Below are 19,881 nucleotides of genomic sequence, written 5' to 3' on the forward strand. Positions count from 1 at the left end.
AAAAAATGAAAGGACTGTACTACTTACTTACAAGGAGTAAGGGCATATTAACCACTATCATAAAATGTGATCCCTTGCTTTTATGTTGGCATTCAGTGAAGAGACACAAAATGGCTTCCCCTACAATACAGTTGCTTAAAAGAGGTCTGATTCTGTTCCCACTCATTTAAACATGACCAATGTAGTCACAGTTCTCTCTAATACATTCAGTGCTTACCACCACAGCAAAATTTATAAAGGCCAGTGGCTCTAACAGCAGTATCTAACTGGCATTTTACATAGAACTATCTGTATTAACTTTAAAACCTTAAATTAGGAGTCCTAAAAAGAAATATATGACACTGGAATAAAAGCTGAAAGAACTGGGATGATTAAGTCTAGAGCACAGAAGTGTGAGAGGGGAGAGGAAGAGATTAGACAACAGTTTTCAAATACAAAAAAGGCTCTGACCAAGATCATAGAATCATGGGAAAGCATGGCTTGAACATGAGGTCATCTAGTCAAGTCTCCTGGTCAAGGTAGGATCACTGCTAACCACACCATCCCAGCCAAGTGTCTGTCCAACCTGCCCTTGAAAATTTCCAAGCATGGAGATTCCACAACTTCTCTAGATAGCCTGTTCCAATGGTTGAGTACCTTCAATCAGAAAGTTTCTCCTAATCTCCAGTATAACTTTTCCCTGCCGCAGCTCGAAGCCATTGCTCCTAGTTCTGCCCCCTAGGGCCACAGAGAAAAGTTCACCTCTTATCTACTCTATACTCACCCTTCAAGTATTTGAAGACTGTTATCCAATCTCCTCTGAGTGTTCTCTTCTCCAGATCAAATAACTCTAGCTCTTTCACGGTTTCCTTATAAGTCTTGCCTCCCAGATCCCTAATCATTTTTGTTGCTGTCTGCTGAACTCTTCACAATGCGTTCTTTTTGAAATGTGGGGTCCAAAATTGGATATAGTACTCCAAATGAGGCCTCATCAGTATCAAACAGAGAAGAATCACTTCTTTTGATCTGAAAGTGACACTTGTTGATACAACCCAGTATTAGTCCAACCCCCTGCTCAAAGCAGGACCATCCCCAACTAGATCATTCTAGCCAGGGCTTTGTTGAGCCGAGCCCTAAAAACTTCCAAGGATGGACATTTTACTACCCCTCTAGGTAACCCGTTCCAATGCTTCACCACCCTCCCAGTGAGAAACTTTTTCCTAATATCCAACTGAAACTTCCCTTGCTGCAACTTGATACCACTGCTCCTTGATCTGTCATCTGTCACCACTGATCCTAGCTCCATCCTCTTTGGAACCGCCCTTCAGGTAGGTAAAGGCTGCTATCAAATCCCCTCCCCCACACAGTCTTCTCTTCTGCAGGCTAAATAAGCCCAGTTGCCTGTCTCTCCTCACAAGTCATGTGACCCAGCCCCTGAACCATTTTCGTTGCCTCCCACTGGACTCTCTCCAACTTGTCCACATCCTTTCTATAGTGGAGGCCCCAAAACTGGACACAGTACTCCAGAAATGGCCTAACCAGTGCAGAACAGAAGGAGATAATTACGTCCCTTGATCTGCTGGCAATGCTCCTACTAATACTGCACAGTATGCACACTGTTGGCTCATACCCAGCTTACTGTCCATTGTAACCTCCCAGGTCCTTGTGAACTCCTGTAACCTCCAAGTTTCTTCTCTGCAGTCCTGTAGTCTAGCCAATTATTCCCTGATATATATTTGTGCATACAGTTATTCCATTCCAAGTGCAGCATTTTGCACTTGTCTTTGCTGAATCTCATCTGACTGACTGCAAATCATTTTTTCAGTATAACCAGGTCATTCTGAATCCTAGCTCTGACCTCCATGGTGTCTGCAACTCTTCACAACTTGGTCTCATCCACAAATTTGCTAAGCATGCACTCAAACCCATCATCCAAATCATTAATGAAGACGTTGAACAGTACTATACCTAGGACAGACCCCCAGGGAACCCCACTCGATCCTCCTCCCAACTAGATGTTGAGTCATTCTTGTTGAGCACAATGATCCAACCAGCTATGTATCCACGTTATTCACTTTTGTTTATCTGTAACTCCTTTTTCCTCTATGCCTACAAAAGATAGGACAAATTGTATTGGTCTTAAAATGCAACAAGGGACATTTTGGGTAGATATTAGGAAAAATGTTCTGAATATTAGGTAGTTAGACAGTGGAACAGGCGATCTGGAGAAGTTGTAGGATCTGTTGCTAGAAGGACTAGATGACCGCCTGACCTCTAGATAACTTGTTCCAGCTGTATTTTATAATTTTTTTAAACAGTTTTGAATAAGTTCCTTTGCAGATGCATACAATTAGAAAACTGTTATTAATTTTAGATTATTAAATCATTCTTCTTCAAACTTGGCTTTCCTTTCATCTTTTAATCAAATCTAAAAACGAGCCCCTTTCATTGTCCAATATTTATTAATTCTTCAAGTTTTCTGAACAGAACTTATGGGCAACATATAGGTTTCATATCCAAAAAGCCCAAAACTCAAGATCAACCAATTTCTATCCGAAGTACACAAATTTAGGCCAAAACTATGAATATCTGAAAATCTGGTTAAAACAGAAATTTCTGTGCACAATTTTTTAAGCCAGAGAAATCCTTCATCACTAAGTCAAAAAAATAAATTTCTCAAACACATAAATACCTTCAATACATGCAGGTTAATTAATAGGTCATGTTTAATATTGGGAACACATTTGTTTCAAAACAAAATGCTTATTCAATACACACAAATTATTTTGCAGTGTCATTTATTATTTTGACTTCAATAGCATGATTGGGACACTTTGTGCAAGTTGTCACTTCCTATCATGTTTCCACATTTTCACTTTCCCACTGTTGCTGGTTTTCATTTGTCTCTTTCTCTCGGCCCAGTACAGCTGTGAGTTGCCCCCTTTGATGGGGAAGCCAAACCGGCTATTTGCACAGCATTTGAAATACCTGTTACAATACTGGCTTTGTCTTCATTACGTAAAAGGTGTACTTGACCGTGGTAAAACTGAAGCCTATGGCTTCTCCATCATAAAATTCTAAAAATAACAAGACACACTAGTTTTTCAGTGAAGTAAGTCACAGCAGCAGAATACAGCATTACTGTATTATTGTTACCTTACAGTAAAAAATCCAGGGAGCTTTTCTTCACTAGGATTTTATGACAACTATCCTATGTTAACTGTCTCAACAGGAATAAAATCTTTTGGGTAGCAAAGACAAATAAAAATAGTAGTTTCATAACACAAATAAGCAAAAAAGTGATTGTTCATGGAAAAAATAATTTTAATATTAGTACACACAGATTTGATGTCAAACAAATTCCAGTTATAAACACAGTAACTTCATCGCATCTGATGAAGTAAAAGCCCTCTGCTTGTGAAAGCTTACGCATCTATGATTTAGTTGGTAAAATGCAAATTTACCTTGCCTTTTGCCCTAAACCAAAAATACCAAAGTCTGTTCATCAAGCGCTGTAATTATGGTTTTAAAAGTAGTTTGTGTTAGCTTCCTGTTATCTGGTCTGCAAATTCATTAGCTGAGGAAGGAAAAATACAGTCCCAACTACAGTTCTTTTCATACAGCTTTTTTTAGGGCTTGCTTTAAACTAAACTCATAAACAAAACAAAACATACCACAGTACAATAGATACCAGAGATGTTTCCAGCATCAGGTATCTGTTCAGAGACAGGACACAACCATCCCTTAAAAAACTGCCTTTGCAACAGTCCCTTCTTTCTTTTATAACCTCACAGGACCAAGCCCTTGACTGAAGGCACATTTATGCTTTGCCACACACATGATATGCCTTAATCTGAAATAACTTAATTTCCTCTTAATTAGCTCCCCTAAGAAAGATGCTCAAGGCTTGTCCAAAATGCTGAAAGGACCTGTCCTGGGGTGGGTGAGGCTAGGAGTGCCCACCCAGCCCAAGTTTACAGATGTGCTCCACAACTGGAAGTTCTCCAGGGGTCATCCCTGGCATCTCTTCACAGGTTAACCACAGCCCAAGGGCTCAGGAGTGGGTGCTGGGGTTGAACCTGGAGTTGTCTCAGTGCTGAAACTGCCAGAGTACCTATGCACTCAGGTACATCCATTTTGTCCTGTCCTTGATGAGAGAGGCTACCTTCATGTTATACATAAACTGCCAGAATCCTGAAACAGAATCTATATGGGGAAATACACCTCCAGAACTCCCACTGAAATCACTGGACCTTCTTAAGAAGCTCGCATGAGAGATTTGGGACCACAGTATTAGCTTCCCTGCAAATTTAATTTTCACTGAGAGCAATGAAGCATTCCACACACAGGAATTATTGATCTCACAGATCTACAAAAAGAAAAATTCAAAATATTTTAAGTACAAATCCTTCCTCTAGCTGTTCAAACCATTTAAGGATCAAACCATATTAATGTCTGGCAATGTCATTCAATCAAGACAATTCATCCCTTTTAATACTTGACCATAACGAGATATAAATCCTGCTAACTGAGAATCAATTAAAACCTCTGGTGTAATTTGAATTAATAGTTAACATAAGCAAAAGCACTGGAAACAGAGTTAAAAACTATTAAGTGTGGTTCCAATCTCCTTTGAGAATATACTGCTAGCCTAGAAATCTTCAAGAATTCCAGCAGTATAATATCAAGGAAGCAATTACAATCCACCACCATACATACTCATCTACTCCTGAAAACCTTACAAGATGTTTTATATAGAAATGATGATGTTCATAGACTGTAAGCTCTTTAATTAAAATAATTGTAGGTCCATCAAACATGAAAATGTTACCGCAAGTCTCATTTGATTGAAAAGCTTTAGCTTTCTTTAATTCCATCCTGATTTAAATGCACTAAGAGGAAGCTAACCCTTGTTGTGCTTCTAACAAGTTGCACTCCACAGTAGTTTTATGACGTAACTGTACAATAACTAGAGACAGACAGTAAATGTCTTTGGCCATTCTGTGGCTTTAAAATGGATTAAATGAGTTTCCTGGTGACCTCTTGGTCTAATGTGTTTTATATCCGTATACACTATTCAGGTCAATTCATTTTGCCATAAATACTTCTTTGCCTCACATAACCAACCAAAACACATGACCCTGTCTGCCACAATTAACCAAACAACTTGATAACAGAAATATTATCTGTAAGTTTTTAAACAAACAAGGAATATGTTTTAACAAGTTAAACAACATATTTTGCAGGCAATAACCTGTTACCCTCCAATATCATAATTCCCTCTTCCTCCTCAGGTTTGAATTCCTTCAGCCCTTCAGGCTGCAAGAGACCTTGCTGGTATGGAAAAAGCATTTTACTCGTTCCTGCCTCAGTCTGCCCTCTTCTTATCATGTTCACTACTTCTCAGCTGGATCCTCACTCTTCTCTTCAACTTCTCAGCTGAGGACTTTCTGGATGCTGCTGTTACTCTTCCTATTCTGGTAGCATTTACAGACAGCCCAAGTGAAACCAAGGCTTCTTTATGCTAGGTACAACATACATGGCAAAGTTAGATTCTAAGCAGTCAATGCATAAATATCCACTGAGCTCTACTAACTTGATCCTCTGACATTCTCTCTATAGTCATTCTTTGAGCACACGTGGTCCCAGGGTTTAGCTACCAATGACAGACAATCTTGTGCAAGGAGCCATTTTTATTAGCCAATCTCCTGTTTTAAGAGACTCCTTCCCCTAACCCCTCCATACTGACTATAAATGTTGCTTCACATTTACTTTGTATGGGATGGTTTGCATAGGCAGGGGGTTGGACCAGATGACCTAAGGACACCCAATCCAGCCCTACTTCCCCATGATTCTGTGATTTTCTATGATTGAAACATACACCTAGCAGGCAACACATTTTCTTTCCTGAATATTTGCTTAAAACCAATTTCATAATAGATGCAGAAAAATCTCTATCCTTAGCATTTCGCTTTTGTCTGCATCTCCGCCTTTATTTACCTACAGTAAAAAGGCAAAAAGTCAAAAGACTAGCTTCTTGAAATGACTAACCTAAAGGAATCTTCTTAAAACAACTTACTTTTTTGTATTTTAATGTGTTTTTACATTTAAGTTTAAAATGTTATTTGTGAGACAAGAACTATGAAGCAATACAATTTGGGTGTGGGCCATCAAACCCTGGAAGCAATTAATTTTGATTGTATCATGTCTATGCAAATTGAGTCTTATAGCTACGTCCATGATAACTAGAAATGCGCATCTAGGACCTTATTAAATACATCATTTGAACCAGGTGCTAGGTTCAACACCTAAATGACAATCACAAAAATGGAACCTAAAAATCTAGCTATGGTGATTCCCTGTTTTCCAACAAAAACACTGTTCTGTCCCTAATTATGCCAGCAGACATCATAAAAGTTTATTTGGCTACTATTGCCAGTAATACCATCCACTGCGACTTCAAGTTTGCAAAGCAGCTTTGATAATTGAAAGTAAAGGGCTTAATAGCAGAAGTATATGCCACTACATACATTTTATTTTCAGAGTCACTTCTCTAATTTTTCTCTCCTCTGCAATCAATTTTCATATATTGGAATGCTGAATAACTATCCCTATGCTAGATTACAATGCATGACTCTCCCTGAAACAGCCTAACTTGAAATACAGGCTATATTTGGGGGTATGTAAATATAAAAGTGTTAAAAAGATTGGAGGCCTTCTGAAATTTTTTTCTAAAAATGCATAAAAATTGCCATGCAAATGTTAGTTCAGATCCATGTGAGCAATGCAAGTAACTTCAAGAGAACTCGTGACCTGAATTTTACTAGATTAAAGAGCCAGCATTACTTGTATCTAAACACCAGGCAGATTAGCATTTAATAAATGCTACCTGTATTCCACCTCCTCATGCCACTCAACTGTAAAATTCCACCCAAGGTAAAAATAACCATCCTTGGTCTTATTCAGTGGCCCTTCCACACACATCTCCAACTGATAATGTTAGGGATTCTGTAAAAAGGGTGGTTGCAAAACAGGGCCCATGCTGAATAAGAATTATATAGCCGTAATTTTCATCAGTATAAACTGGTACAGCTGCATTAATGCAATGGAGCTGTATCAGTTTATACCAGAAACAAATCTGACCCAGAATTTCTTGCTTTGGTTTCTGAGTTCCTGTGAGAATAAATCTATTCTCTGGTATTTCAAAGCATTTCAAATGTAGTCCATTATACCATTTTTACAGTGGAAATCATAACACTTGTCAACATTTAACAATTCAGATGAAACATAGGAGTATGACATTCTAAACATTTTAAAACTCTTACTTTGTGTGTGCAGATTTGCATGTTTCCTTTAATGTTTTAGAGGCTGCCTGGATAATCTACTTCTTTGGAAAGAAAACAAATATAATTATAATTATTGTGTTACCTGGTTACTTTACAGCTTGACTCAATCAACTCATTTTCAATATCCAAGAGGCTAGATGGCAAATTGTGTTCCAGGGGAGATGTCAATCTTTTTAAACGTAGTAAGCCAACGCAGAATTTGGCTCCCATTTCTTCCAGTTCTCGTGTCCCTATCTGCAAACCCTAATGAAATAAAATATATATTTACATACATGTGCACATATACACACACTTGATAAAACTATTTTGTAAAACACATTCTATATTATTTGTCATGTTAGAATATTTTGCTCCAAAGAAATAGGGAGGTTTTAAATATATGCTTAGCAATCATGATTTGAACAACTAAAAGGCTGTCATGGACTGAAGACATTTTGAAAATATTCCATATCTTAGAGAGAAAATCTGCTCTCTATGCACATATTTAATTTGAAAGCAGGGTAGATTTCCACTTTACTGACTAACAAAGTTAGGGGGGGAAAAAAAAATAGAGAGAGAGAGAGAGACGGAGAGAGAGAGCATAAGCTGCCATGAGCTGGAGCTCATTTTATCAGATGCTATGAAAGGATGTTTCATAGTTGGTAGGGTTGGAAGGGACCTAAGCAGATCATCTAGTCTGACTCCCTGCCATGGGCAAGAAAGGATGCTGGGGTCAAATGACCTGAGCTAGGTGGCTGTCTAGCCCCCTTTAGAAGACCCCCAGGGTAGGGGCAAGTACCACTTCCCCTGGAAGTCGGTTCCAGCTCCTAGCCACCCTGACAGTGAAGGAGCGCTTCCTGATGTCTACCCTGAATCTACTCTCAGTCAACTTACGGCTGTTGTTCCTTGTTACCCCTGGTAGTGCTCGGGGGAACAGGGACTCTCCCATTGCCTGCTGGTCCTGCTTGGCAAGTTTATAGGTGGCCACCAGATCCCATCTCAGCCTTCTTTTGTGGAGGCTGAACAGGTTCAGGTCCCGTGGCCTCTCCTAGGGCCTGCCCTGCTGCCCCCTGATCATGCGAGTGGCTCCCCTCTGGACCCTCTCGATGCTGTCCACATCCCTCCTGAAGTGCGGCACCTAGCACCAGACACAGTACTCCAACTGCGGCCTGACCAATGTCGCATAGAGGGGGAAGATCACCTCCCTGGACCTGCTTGTGATGCACCTGTGGATGCATGACAAGGTGCGGTTAGCCTTCCTGACTGCGCCCCCACATTGGCGACCCATGTTTATCTTGATGTACACAGAGCAGTGTATAGAATATAAAGAGTGATTTGAATGCTTATAAGTGCTTACAAGAAGTCTTTACAAGTGCTTGAATTGCTTACGAGAAATGGAAACTTGGACAAATGACTAAGGAGCACACACAAGAGCACTGTTCAGGCATGCAGGGATGAAATCAGGAAGGCCAAAGCGCAACTGGAGTTGCAGCTAGCAAGGGATATGAAGGGTGATAAGAAGGGTTTCTACTAGCAATACAGCAACAAGAGGAAGATCATGGAAAGTGTGGGCCCCTTACTGAATGGGGGAGGCAACCTAGTGACAGATGATGAAGGAAAGGCTGAAGTACTCTATGTCTTTTTTAACTCAAAGTCTTCACAAGCAAGGTCAGCTCCCGGACTACTGCACCAAGCAGCCCAGTTTGGAGAGGAGGTGGATTCCATTTCCCAGCAGCCCCTACCTGCACCCATAGGTGGAGGGAAAAAAAACTGGGGGGAAGGGAGCTAAGCACATGTGCATGCCTCCCCATGTGGGAAAGTTTGCGGGGAAAGGGACAGAGGGAGGGAGAGAGGAAAGAAGTGGGACCTGGCAGGGGCCACGAGGGAGCAGAGCTGGGCCAGGATTGGGATCAGGGCCCACTGTGCCCATGCGGCTGCCCCTTTCCCCACATCTGGTGTTGTTGCTCAACGCCCCTCGCACCAACAAATCCGCCCCCCCCGTCCAGCCCTGTACTGGCTCTGGCTGCCTCCTCACATGAGCCCCGGCCCCGCACTGCCAGGGGGGCCCGGAGGCTGGAGTGAGGCTATCCTCGGCTACACCGCCGGGCCTGAAAGAATGGAGCCCTCCGAGACCCTTGTACCCACCCTGCCCTAAGTCTGGACGGGCCACAGAATGAAGCTTGCCTGGGGCGGTGCAGGGAGGGAGTGGAGGCTCCCACCACTGCATGTCTCCCGGGAGGCATGGGGGGCGTCTGCCCATAGATGTACTTGGGGCAGGGTGGGCTGCCACTGTGGGCAGGGGCTGGGGCAGCACCAGGCTCTTCCCAGCAGGGGGGGATAGGGGCTGGGTTATGCTGGGCTCAGTGGTGGTGGCGCTGGGTGGTTGTAGCGGCTACAGCAAAATTTTGGGGTGGCTGCGTGCCCCCACCATAGCCTCCTCTTAGTGCCGCTGCCACAGCCCTGGCCCCAGCCCGCAGCAGCAGCAGCCTGTCCTGCCCCATGCCTCCTGGGCTGTGCCCCCCAGACAAGCTAGTTGTAGCTCAGTCCCATGCCCCGCTGGCTGTGCAGCGCCTGCCCCTCCATTAGACCAAGCCCCACTCCCTCCCCGCCCCTGCTGCAGCCACCAGAAAGAAGCCCTTGGCCAGGCTGCCTTGCAGCCCTACTGCTACCCCACGTTTGGGGGGAATAAGCCTCGTTAGTCCACCCTCCTTCCGCCGCCTATGCCTGCATCGCTGCAGCTGGTTTCCACAGAGAGCCCAGAAGCAGTGGCGCTGTGACAGTGCAGGCCAGGGTTTCCATGGAGACCGGCCACAGCAGAGCTGGCAGGGCAGGGAGCTGCTCCGGGACTGGGATCTTGCAGTGGTGACAGAATGGTCCAGAGTTGGGAAAGAGGGTGCTATTCACTGCCCACGTGCCTCGGGCAACAGCGTAGAGGCACTGGATTGCTGGTTTGCCCCAGCTCTGGACCACACTGTCACCACTGCAAAATCCCAGCCTTGCAGGAGCTCCCCACCCAGCTGCAAGCTCTGCGAGCACTGCTGGGGACAATCTCCATGGAAAATCTGGTCCCATGCTGTCACAATGCCACCACTCCTGTGGTTTCCAGGGAGGTTGCCAGTGACTTGGGCAGGGGCTGCTGGGAAATGGAGTCCAGCTACTGACTAGATATGCCATTTTGCCCCCCTTTCCTTCCCCCAAGAGCTAGACTGTCATCTGCACTGGCAGATGACAGAATTTCAAAGACGCTCAAGTTTCAGCAAAGGAAGTTAAGGTTAAATATGAAGAAATACTCTTACTACAACAGTAATAAAGCACTAGAACTGGCTGCCCAGAGAGGTTGCAGAATATCCATCCTTGGAAGTTTTTACGACATGGGCAGAGAAAGCCTTGGGTGGGATGAGATAGTTTAGGGTGGTCCTGCTTTGGACACGGGGCTGGACTAGACGACCTCCTGAGGTCCTTTCTAACCCTAATTTTCTATGATTCTGTAATACAAAAGGTAAGAAGGAAAAGAGAGAATGGGGATGGTGAGCAGTGCTGGGAGAACCAAACAGGGAAGAACCCATAAGAACAAAGGGATCACAAAAATGAAGCCAGCAAATGGGATAAGAATCCCTAAGTCCCTATTTGAACTATACTTAATACAATCCAGTTCTGCAATTTCCCATTCATATTGTGTTCCTGTTCATATTGCTGCCTAAAAACAGCTACCCTCATGTTAGCGAGGTCCTGAATGTCTAAGGAGGTTAGAGTTTTCTCCTACACATCTTTGTGTCTTTCTGGAGCTGATGACAGATTGGTGTTCATTCATTCTTTCATATAAGGATCACCCCCATCTGTCCAACATAGAAAGCAGAGGGACACTATAAGCAGATGATGGCATATATATAACATTGGTAGAGTTGCAGGTGAATGAACCTAGGATGTTGTAGTGCATGTTATTTGGTCCAGTGATGATGTGGTTTGTACTTAGGTTGAGACACAGCAAGTATCTAGGTCCATTTCAAGGCCTGGTGCCTTGGTGAGAACAGGAGTTTAAATTGTCTGGTGTTTGAGAGATGCCATTTGAGGTTGGGGGGTTTCCTGTAAGCCAGGACAGGCTACCCTGAGACAGATGTCCTTCACGGCTACCCTGAGACATATGTCCTTTTCCAGGAGGGGTTTGAGGTCATTAATGATGCATCTAAGGTGTTCAAGATGGTGGCTTATATACTTAATTCCCATAAATACTAATGGGATAGCTGTTATATTTAAAACAAGATAGATTCATAGGTTTGTATTTAGCAGCCTTCTGCAATTCATTAATGGAAATGATTTTAAGTTTAAATCATTTCTTCAGAAGTACTGATTTTACACTAATGTTTTTATATTAAAATTTTCTTCAGGAAACTGTCAGAATGAAAAAAGTGAGCACTCATTTTCTAAATTTATCAAACTGACTAATTTGTACCAATTGATTTAAAAACCAAAATTACTGCTTTCCAAGAATGAAAATCAATATAACATCTCTCCCTCCTACTGTACATTAGAAAATACATTTGTTAATTCTGTCAAAGAATATGCTTATGTATTTCTCCACTAGAATAGACAAACAAAGATTATTTGCTATTTTCTCCCAAGTTAACCAAGGTGACATAGGTTCTTGCTATAGAAAGAATTTAGGTAATGAAACAAAGATGTTTGTTTTTTTGTCACATACACACTGAGAAGAGTATTAGAAGTAAATTTAACAAACAGTAAAATGTATGAGAGAACATCCGAATGCAGGCATTCACAACTGCTTTTAACAGTATTTTTTCTAGAGCAGGAAAGGTACTTTAAAAATTACTGACCCCATGAAACAGTTTATTATGATTATTTAATTAGTCAGCAGTGACTATATACTTAGTGCAGTGCACAGTAATAAACTCCTTATCAAAAATAGCTTACTTGTAAAAGATAGCTGCAGACATAGAGTACAGAACACGAGTGAGATAGCAAAAAGTAGGTGTTTTTACCCCCTTCCTTTTAATTTATAGCTTCTGGATCTTTTTATATAAATAGGCTTTTAAAAACATTTTAATAAAGGAGAATAAACTCACCGAAACAAGCCAGGAAGGCATTCGATGAATGCCTCCTGGAATAACCTACATGAACATTTCTTAATCACAGGCACAAATTCATATTTACTCTTCACAATATTACAATAAGACCTTTTTAAAATTAACGTCTGGGGAGAAATAAATAGAGAAAAATGAGTACAGCGAACAAGTAATCCAGTGAAGAAATGCATACAGTACTAAAAATCATTTTTAGAATAAAACCAAATAAAATTACCACTGAAATTCTAAAGACAGTGATTTTTTTTAAAGTTTCCCACCGAAACTGTTTGTTTCCTTTTCATTCATGCAGTATTTTATACTGACATATGGAAAGGTAACCCAAGTAAAGTTTGATTTAGGTTTCCTACCAGCTTCCTTTTCCTCAGACAACTGTACTCTCTAGTTTTGGCAAATACTGGTAGTTTTTACTGAAAAAGCTAAATGCCAAATTCTCCATTCTCCGTCATCATTCCAGTCTCCAGCCACATGCGGTGGAGAATCTACAGCAGGGATATGACAGCAGTTAGTTGACATCTGAATTTACCATTAATGGAAACAGTAATTCCCTCTTTTTCATTTCTAGATCTCCAAAAACATTTTAATGGCATGGACAGATATGTTTATACTAGTATAAAAATAGAAGACAGATGACACAAACTCCTAAACAAGAGTAACTTTAGAAGAACATAAAAAACTTTGCCTAAACACCAGCTGAACATTATCCCTGAAAGAAATGGGGTAACATTCCATTCATGAAAGTTACTTCAGTTTAGATTTGATCCGTCTGCATCCAGTCTTCAGTAGCCACTTGTTACTAGCAAACCTACTCTTTTGCCACCTGGTGGCAAGGTACAGTAACAGACACATAATGTGTGCCGCTACCCTGGCAACATCCATTCTTTATGCCTGTGTAATTTGCACTAGGATACAAAACCAATGTCAATTACACCGGACTATATGTTTGTCTGCCCAGACCCTAACGATGCTGCTATCATTCTTACTTTATAGCTGCAGAAACTCAGGCACAGAGAAGTAAAGTAATCTGCCCAAAGTCTCTCATTCTATCACTTACGCTACTGAGAACGTAACTCAGTTCTTCTAGCTTTGAGTATCTTATCCACTGGGCCTATTTGTTTGTGCTGTGGTAACATTCAAAATTTTCAAACATAACTGGGGCTCTCTACTGTGTTAAACAGTGCCCAATACAGGAAGACCTGTCCCACAGAACTTAAAATTTAATTAAGGATAAGCAGAAAAAAAATTAGTAGAATAGGAAGAAGAAATAAAAAAGCCATTAAAAGTAACTGTTAATAGCCCAGCGATAAGTACAAAATGGGAGTTCAAAAACCTTTAAAAAGTACAGTCCACTGTTGTCCCTGAGCTAGTACACAGTACTGATAGATTTTTTCTAATCTTCATAGAAGTGGATTGTAAGGTAGAAAGGGATAGAGTAGGATGGAAGAAAGTGTGACTATAATCCTTAGTGGCAGTATGTATGTTTCAAGGCTAGTATCACTGGGACAGCAGAAATGAGATGGACTTAAAATGAAAGAAGAATGAGTAAGGAGAAGAAAAGAGAATTGTGAAAGAACTTAGTGCTGATGCACTGAAGAACTGGGCTGAAGAGCAACACAAAGGCTACATCTGTTTTTAGTACCACATTGTATCATGATGGAAAAACACAATATTCTACAAAAATGGTTGGTCAAAGTTACTGTTCTAGGGAATACCAGCTTGATTTCTATGAAGTGAAAGACTCCACATTTGCTTCAGTGAGCAGAGTTTAATGTTTCAAATGTCATCTATGGATTGCAAGGGAGTCATACTCACTGCAGCCCTGATAAAGTCTGTTTGTCTTTCTATGAATTTTTCAAAACATGAAATGCTATGATGTATTACAATTATTAAAGCCATCACAAAGCTTACATTTGAGTCTAGACTCAGCTGTCTGCACACAATTTAGAATGTATGGATTATATTTTAAGCTTTTACACAAGTTTATACAATTATTTTCTTTCTATCATTTGATGTTCGTAGTTAATGTTTCCCTTGCTATAATCAACATGGAGATGGCTTTATGTGGACAGTCATTTCTAACCAGTTGTTGGCAATCAGCATTCAGGCAAATGGGTCTAAGTTACCAGAGGCTAAGAAAAACATTGCTTCTGACTGGGACGAATTTTTCTGTGAAAATGTTACCAGGGCTTGTTACTACCAGTTCAGACATTTGAAAATATGGTTCCTACAGAAGGACAATACTATAGTGTCACACGCTCTCTCTCTCTCTCTCTCTTCTGCTGACTTCCCTCACTCAGAATATGTAGGTATAAAATATGAACATCTTCATGAGCTCAATAACTAGAGATTGTAGGATGCTATTCATTAGAAAGTATTGGTATTATTGACTGAATCTGATTTAAAAGATTGCTTTTCTATGTTTATATCAGAACCCCCAGATTTCTATTAATTTATAATGCTGCATTACTGAGAACGTTGATAATATGAAAGCCGAAGTTTCTATAGTTCAAATTACCATCCCTCTTAGGATGTGAAGACAGGGAGCTTCATGTTTTCTGATGCTCTAATAATCACCTATATAGTAGATCTTTGCAGCAACTTTCCTCATGGGAACTTACCTTGTATACCTTGAACCACAAATGACAAAGCTAAAAAAAGGTTGCTTCTGGGCAAGATTTTAACTTCAGATAAGAAGCTTGAACTTCAGATAAAGTCGACCTGTTATAGCTCTCATCTTCCTCCTGAATGAGGATACTTACACATGGATTCTTCCACTTAAAAAAAAATCATTCTGATGGGATACCTATCTCCTTAGTAGAGGGGCATTTCTGTACTGCCTTTGGTAAGGCTATACCAGTGTTTCCTTCAATATTGGAGAGAATTTTCAAATGATCCCACTGAAGCTATGCATGAAGAAAATGGTTCTTCTCAAACCATTTGGAGGATATCTTTGCTTTTTTTGGTTTAAGTTCTCAGATCATTATCCTTTTTGGTAAGATAATTTCTACCTCCTTCGGGTCCTTTTCTATTCAGGCACAACTCTGATTACAAGCAGAAAAAGATATAACGTAGTGTGCCTTTTTAAAGCTTGAAGTAATATTTGACACAGGGGAAAAGAAAAGAAATGGAGGCAATCTAAAGACTGATTGTTCAGTGATATTCTCCTGTTTTCTGTTGGATAAATGGTGCCCAAAAAGATGTTTTTCCCACCCAGTACAGGTGAGACCACTTACAAATAAAACCCAATTTCAAAAGACGGGCACAAAATTTGTTAGGAGGGCCAAAGACCATTACCTACTGCTCAACAGGATACTGAACTACTAAAGCAGTCTAAAAATACATGGCTGGGTGTCTGTACCAAGAGAAAAGCTCTACCACTGTGAGTCCTTGTAAACTAGAATGTACCCAAGAAATGTGAATCCCAATACTTGTATATACTGTTAAGTAATAATGTTAGTGATTCATAGTTACAGTTACTACAGAAACCATAAAATGCCTCACTTTAACAGTTGAACTGGAAAACTTGTACTTAAAAGTCAACTATTATCGGTAATCTTGCTAACATGGATAATCAACAGAACATAATTGGTTTCCAGAACGATAGCTCAAGAAGAACCACAGTGAACAATCTATGTTATTTTATCATACTGAGACAACAAAACACTAAATGATGTAAAATGCATGAGTATCTCAGAGGGCTTTTTAAAAGAGTTCAAAAGCCAGAAATCTGCTGGGTTCTGGGAAGGGATACCAATGTAAATAGTAAACTCAGCCTACAAATAGGCTCTAATTTCATCTAGTTTCTTTACCTTATATTTGCCCTGATCACAGCCACATAATGTGCTCTCCATTGTGTAGCTTCTTTGTACTCCTATCTCTCTCCAGACTACAACACGTGCTGTCGATTCCTTAGACTTTTCCACAACAAAACTGCAGCTGCTCATACAGAATGCAGGGGCAGTCTGACTGAGAATCTTAGGAAGAGCCTAAAGGACAAGAATTTGAAAAAAAAAAAAGACTTCATTAGAGGTCTAAGGCAAATGAAAGTTTTTGTATTTTGTATTAAATTAGGTTTTGCATAACTCAAAGTAACAACTCTCCGATGAAATATGAACTTCCATTTCTACAAGGAAGAACTTTTACAATCTTTTCTCCAATGCTTGATGAAGGGTGTTTGGGCCTAAAAACTTGCAACTCAAGACTTTTTTTGCAAAAAATACAGTCGGTTTAATAAAAGATATTACCTCTACCATTAGTCCATAATCCTTTAGAACATGATAAACAGTTCCAACAGAAATTGCTATTTTTTAAATATTTTAATAACTTTAAGAATGACAACACTACTGAAAAGTAAAGAGATGATACTTATATGAGATTTCCTTTTTGAAAACAGGACTACTGCAAAATAGCTTTGTTCTGGCTTTCCCATTCATGAAGAATGTGATAAATCTGGAAACTTATAAACATCAATACCATTTATTCTCCCTGTCGCTACTTTGTGCCTGGGTTTGCCTGGATTACGTTTGACAAAGCACAGTAAGTGCCTTCTCACTTAATACATACCCCATAATAGAGTAAAAAAGCATTACTTACCTTACAATAAATGGGAGTTCTTCAAGATCTATGTATCCTACTGACAGTATACCTGTGGTCTGTGCACTTAAGTTAAGATTTTTTTTAGCCTGCAGTTTGTTGCAGTTCATGCTAAGCCTCAAGAATCCTTAGGACTCAAACTAAGGGTACAAAGGACAGGGTAAAACCAGCTGCTCCTCAGTTCCATCAGAATCTAGGTTTAAAATCATCCATACTAGTGGAGAAAAATGGAGGGTGATATGCTATATATAGCTTACACACACACACACACACACACACACACACACACACACACACACACACACACACACACCCCCCCCACATCTCAAATAGCTGGTTTTAGTAAGCTACATAGCTGTTTCTTCCTCAAGTATTGTCCATACAGACTCCCAAGCAGTGACTTAATTTGGTATGGAGGTAGGTGCCAGGAGTCTATGTAAATGACTGTCTCCAAAATAAGTGCCAGATTTTAAGGCTTCTACAATGGACTAGTGTTTTGCAAACATAAAGCACTAAATTCTAAATAGCCCCCTTTTGTCTGTCTATTATTGCTATATTTCTTAAGCAAGCCTCCATGACTACCTGAGCTAGTGGGGGCCAACTTTTTTGGCAGACATGGCACAAGTTAGCCCTGGACCCTCCCCGAGTGCTACTCCAATCCTCTTTTTTTATGCAAGCTGCTGCTCTCTTTACTCCTTGCTGTCCTTGCCCAGTGCGAGCAATGGCAGAGAGGTGCTGCGTCCCCCCACTCGGACTGATTTGTTCTGTTCCTACCAGGAGCAGAGCTGGTATGACTGGTGGCAAGGAGGCAGTGCCCCTACCCAACTTGGACAGCTTCCAGGAGCAGAGCCAGTGTGAGCGGCAGTGGGAGGCACCAAGGCCATCAGGGACTGTGGTGTTTGCTTTGCCAGATGTCCCAGGGGTAAGCCGGTGTCCCTGCTCACCCACTGTCTCACTGGATGCCAGAGGACTTTAGCTTGGACAGAAAAACTGTGGAGACTGGCCACAAGTTAATGGAAAAGGAGCAAAACTAAGCAGTTTAGAAATAATTCTGCCTTGGAGTGATGTAATGTTAAACCAAATAGCGAGTGCTTTAAGCCACTTAAAAGGTGTTCATGTGCAGCTAGTCCAGAGGTTAAGAGCTCCAGAAGCTCAAATTACTGTGCAACAAGGCTGTCGCAGGACACTCCCATGCCCTGCTCCTAGGGGGTTAGAAACTTAAGGGGGGGAGGTGTGTCGCAGTGCGCTGAAGTGCCTGCTCCTAGAGAAGGACAGGTGTTGGTTGCTGGGGCAACCACAAGGGTCAGCTGACCAGAAGGGGGCAGGGCCTGGCCGATATAAACAGCCTAGGCTGAGGCCAAGCAGGCAGTTCCCCTCTGGCAGTTGTGGAAGATGGAGTTCTTCGGGAGCAGGCTGAGTTGAGGAGCCTGAGGGCCCGAGCACCTTATGAGTGAGGATACCAGGCAGAGGGGCCCCGGTAGGGATTTGGGGAAGATAAAGAACATGATGGTTTATGTTTGGCCAGGAGGCCTGAGCTTGAGTTGGGGCTGAACGGCCAATGGCTTTGTTTGTTGTTACACTGGAGGACCGGGTGAGGCTGTAGGGGTTGGAGGAGGCCTCATGGGAGCTCCCCAGTAGCGTGGGGGTTCCTGGCACCAGAGAGGGTGCCGCATTTTGGGGTTGTATAGACCCCAGCCCCAGTGGGGCAGTCTCGTGGGGGGCGAGGAGCCCTATGCAGGTGGGTGACCCGAGAAGGCGGGACTGGGGGCCAGGCACGGCTACGGCCACCTGAGCCCCGATCGTGGGAGTTGCGAGCAAGGCCCCATTGTGGGCGTGGGCGCGGGTAGAGTCCCAGGGAGGGCGATTTGCATAGTATCGGAAGAAGCCCCTGAGAGGGGGCGATCGGGAATAAGAAGCCCCAGGGAGGACGAGAGTAACACGTTGAGCCCCAGAGAGGGCGTGCATACAGGCAGGAGCCCCAGAGAGGGCGAGTGTACAGGCAGAAGCCCCGGAGAGGGCGAGTGTACAGGCAGAAGCCCCGGAGAGGGCGAGTGTACAGGCAGAAGCCCCGGAGAAGGCCGTTAAGAAAAGACCATAGACGCAACAAAGTCCGGGACGACTGAGAGGCTTGGGGCGTGGTATGAGGGGTGGTAGGAGCCACGCATAGCCCTGTGGTGGAGAGTGCACAGAATCATCGGTAGACGGGGTACCGTGTTCAAGGGGGTAAAAGGCAGCCTCCCTTACAATACTTTCACTATCAAAGACGCGGCGGGCGAGATAACGAGGGTGCATGGACACCCACTTGGCACAGTAGGGGGCGCCAGGACAGATCATGGCCGCTCCTGGGTCCCCACCCTCTGACAAAGGCCCTTAGCAACAAGCCCCACACTGATTGTAAGGGGGAACCCTTTCTGGGCTTTCCAGTCCCTTTCTTCTGGGATAAATGGGGAGACGGCAACTTTTTAGAATTAAAAGTCTGTGAAGGAGATCTAGATATTTTCCCCTTAACTAACAGTGTACCTTTCTCCTATGCTGTGAGAGCTTACCCACTAAGATCATTTAGGAACTTGCACAGCAGAGGAGCAGGCTGAGGAGGTGCACTTTCAAAAAACTGCTGTTTTTTTGCCACAGTCCTTTGGGGTCAGAGGAATACGCTAATCTTTCTACTGAGAACATTTCCAGATGTGCCTCCCTATTTTTTAGCATTCATCTTTAATACAACTTACATACTAATCAACCACTAATCACCAATTTGCCCCTCTCCTGAACAAAACAGGCACCTAGAGTGACCACTACTGGGAGCATTCCTGCTTGACATAAAGATCAATTCTTAAACCCCAGAGACTTCTTTTCCACGAGGGCAGATGGGAAATACTACCAGGACG

At 42.1% G+C, this 19,881-nt stretch overlaps 1 protein-coding gene across 5 annotated transcripts in view; it reads right to left on the reverse strand.

Moving 5' to 3' along the window:
* The window catches only part of AGTPBP1 (ATP/GTP binding protein 1), a 122,477-nt gene that overhangs the window by 20,663 nt on the left and 81,933 nt on the right, over positions 1 to 19,881 (reverse strand). For all 5 annotated transcript variants that reach the window (XM_019554759.1, XM_019554760.1, XM_019554761.1 and 2 more), the window contains exons 25-26: positions 16,213 to 16,389; positions 7,408 to 7,568 (exon numbers count right to left, since the gene is read on the reverse strand). In XM_019554759.1, the coding sequence (XP_019410304.1) occupies positions 7,408 to 7,568; positions 16,213 to 16,389 (338 nt within the window). The remainder of the gene's footprint in view (positions 1 to 7,407; positions 7,569 to 16,212; positions 16,390 to 19,881) is intronic.

Source organism: Crocodylus porosus, unplaced genomic scaffold (assembly GCF_001723895.1).
Source record: "Crocodylus porosus isolate Cpor-Errol unplaced genomic scaffold, CroPor_comp1, whole genome shotgun sequence".
In the NCBI taxonomy this organism is placed as follows: domain Eukaryota; kingdom Metazoa; phylum Chordata; order Crocodylia; family Crocodylidae; genus Crocodylus; species Crocodylus porosus.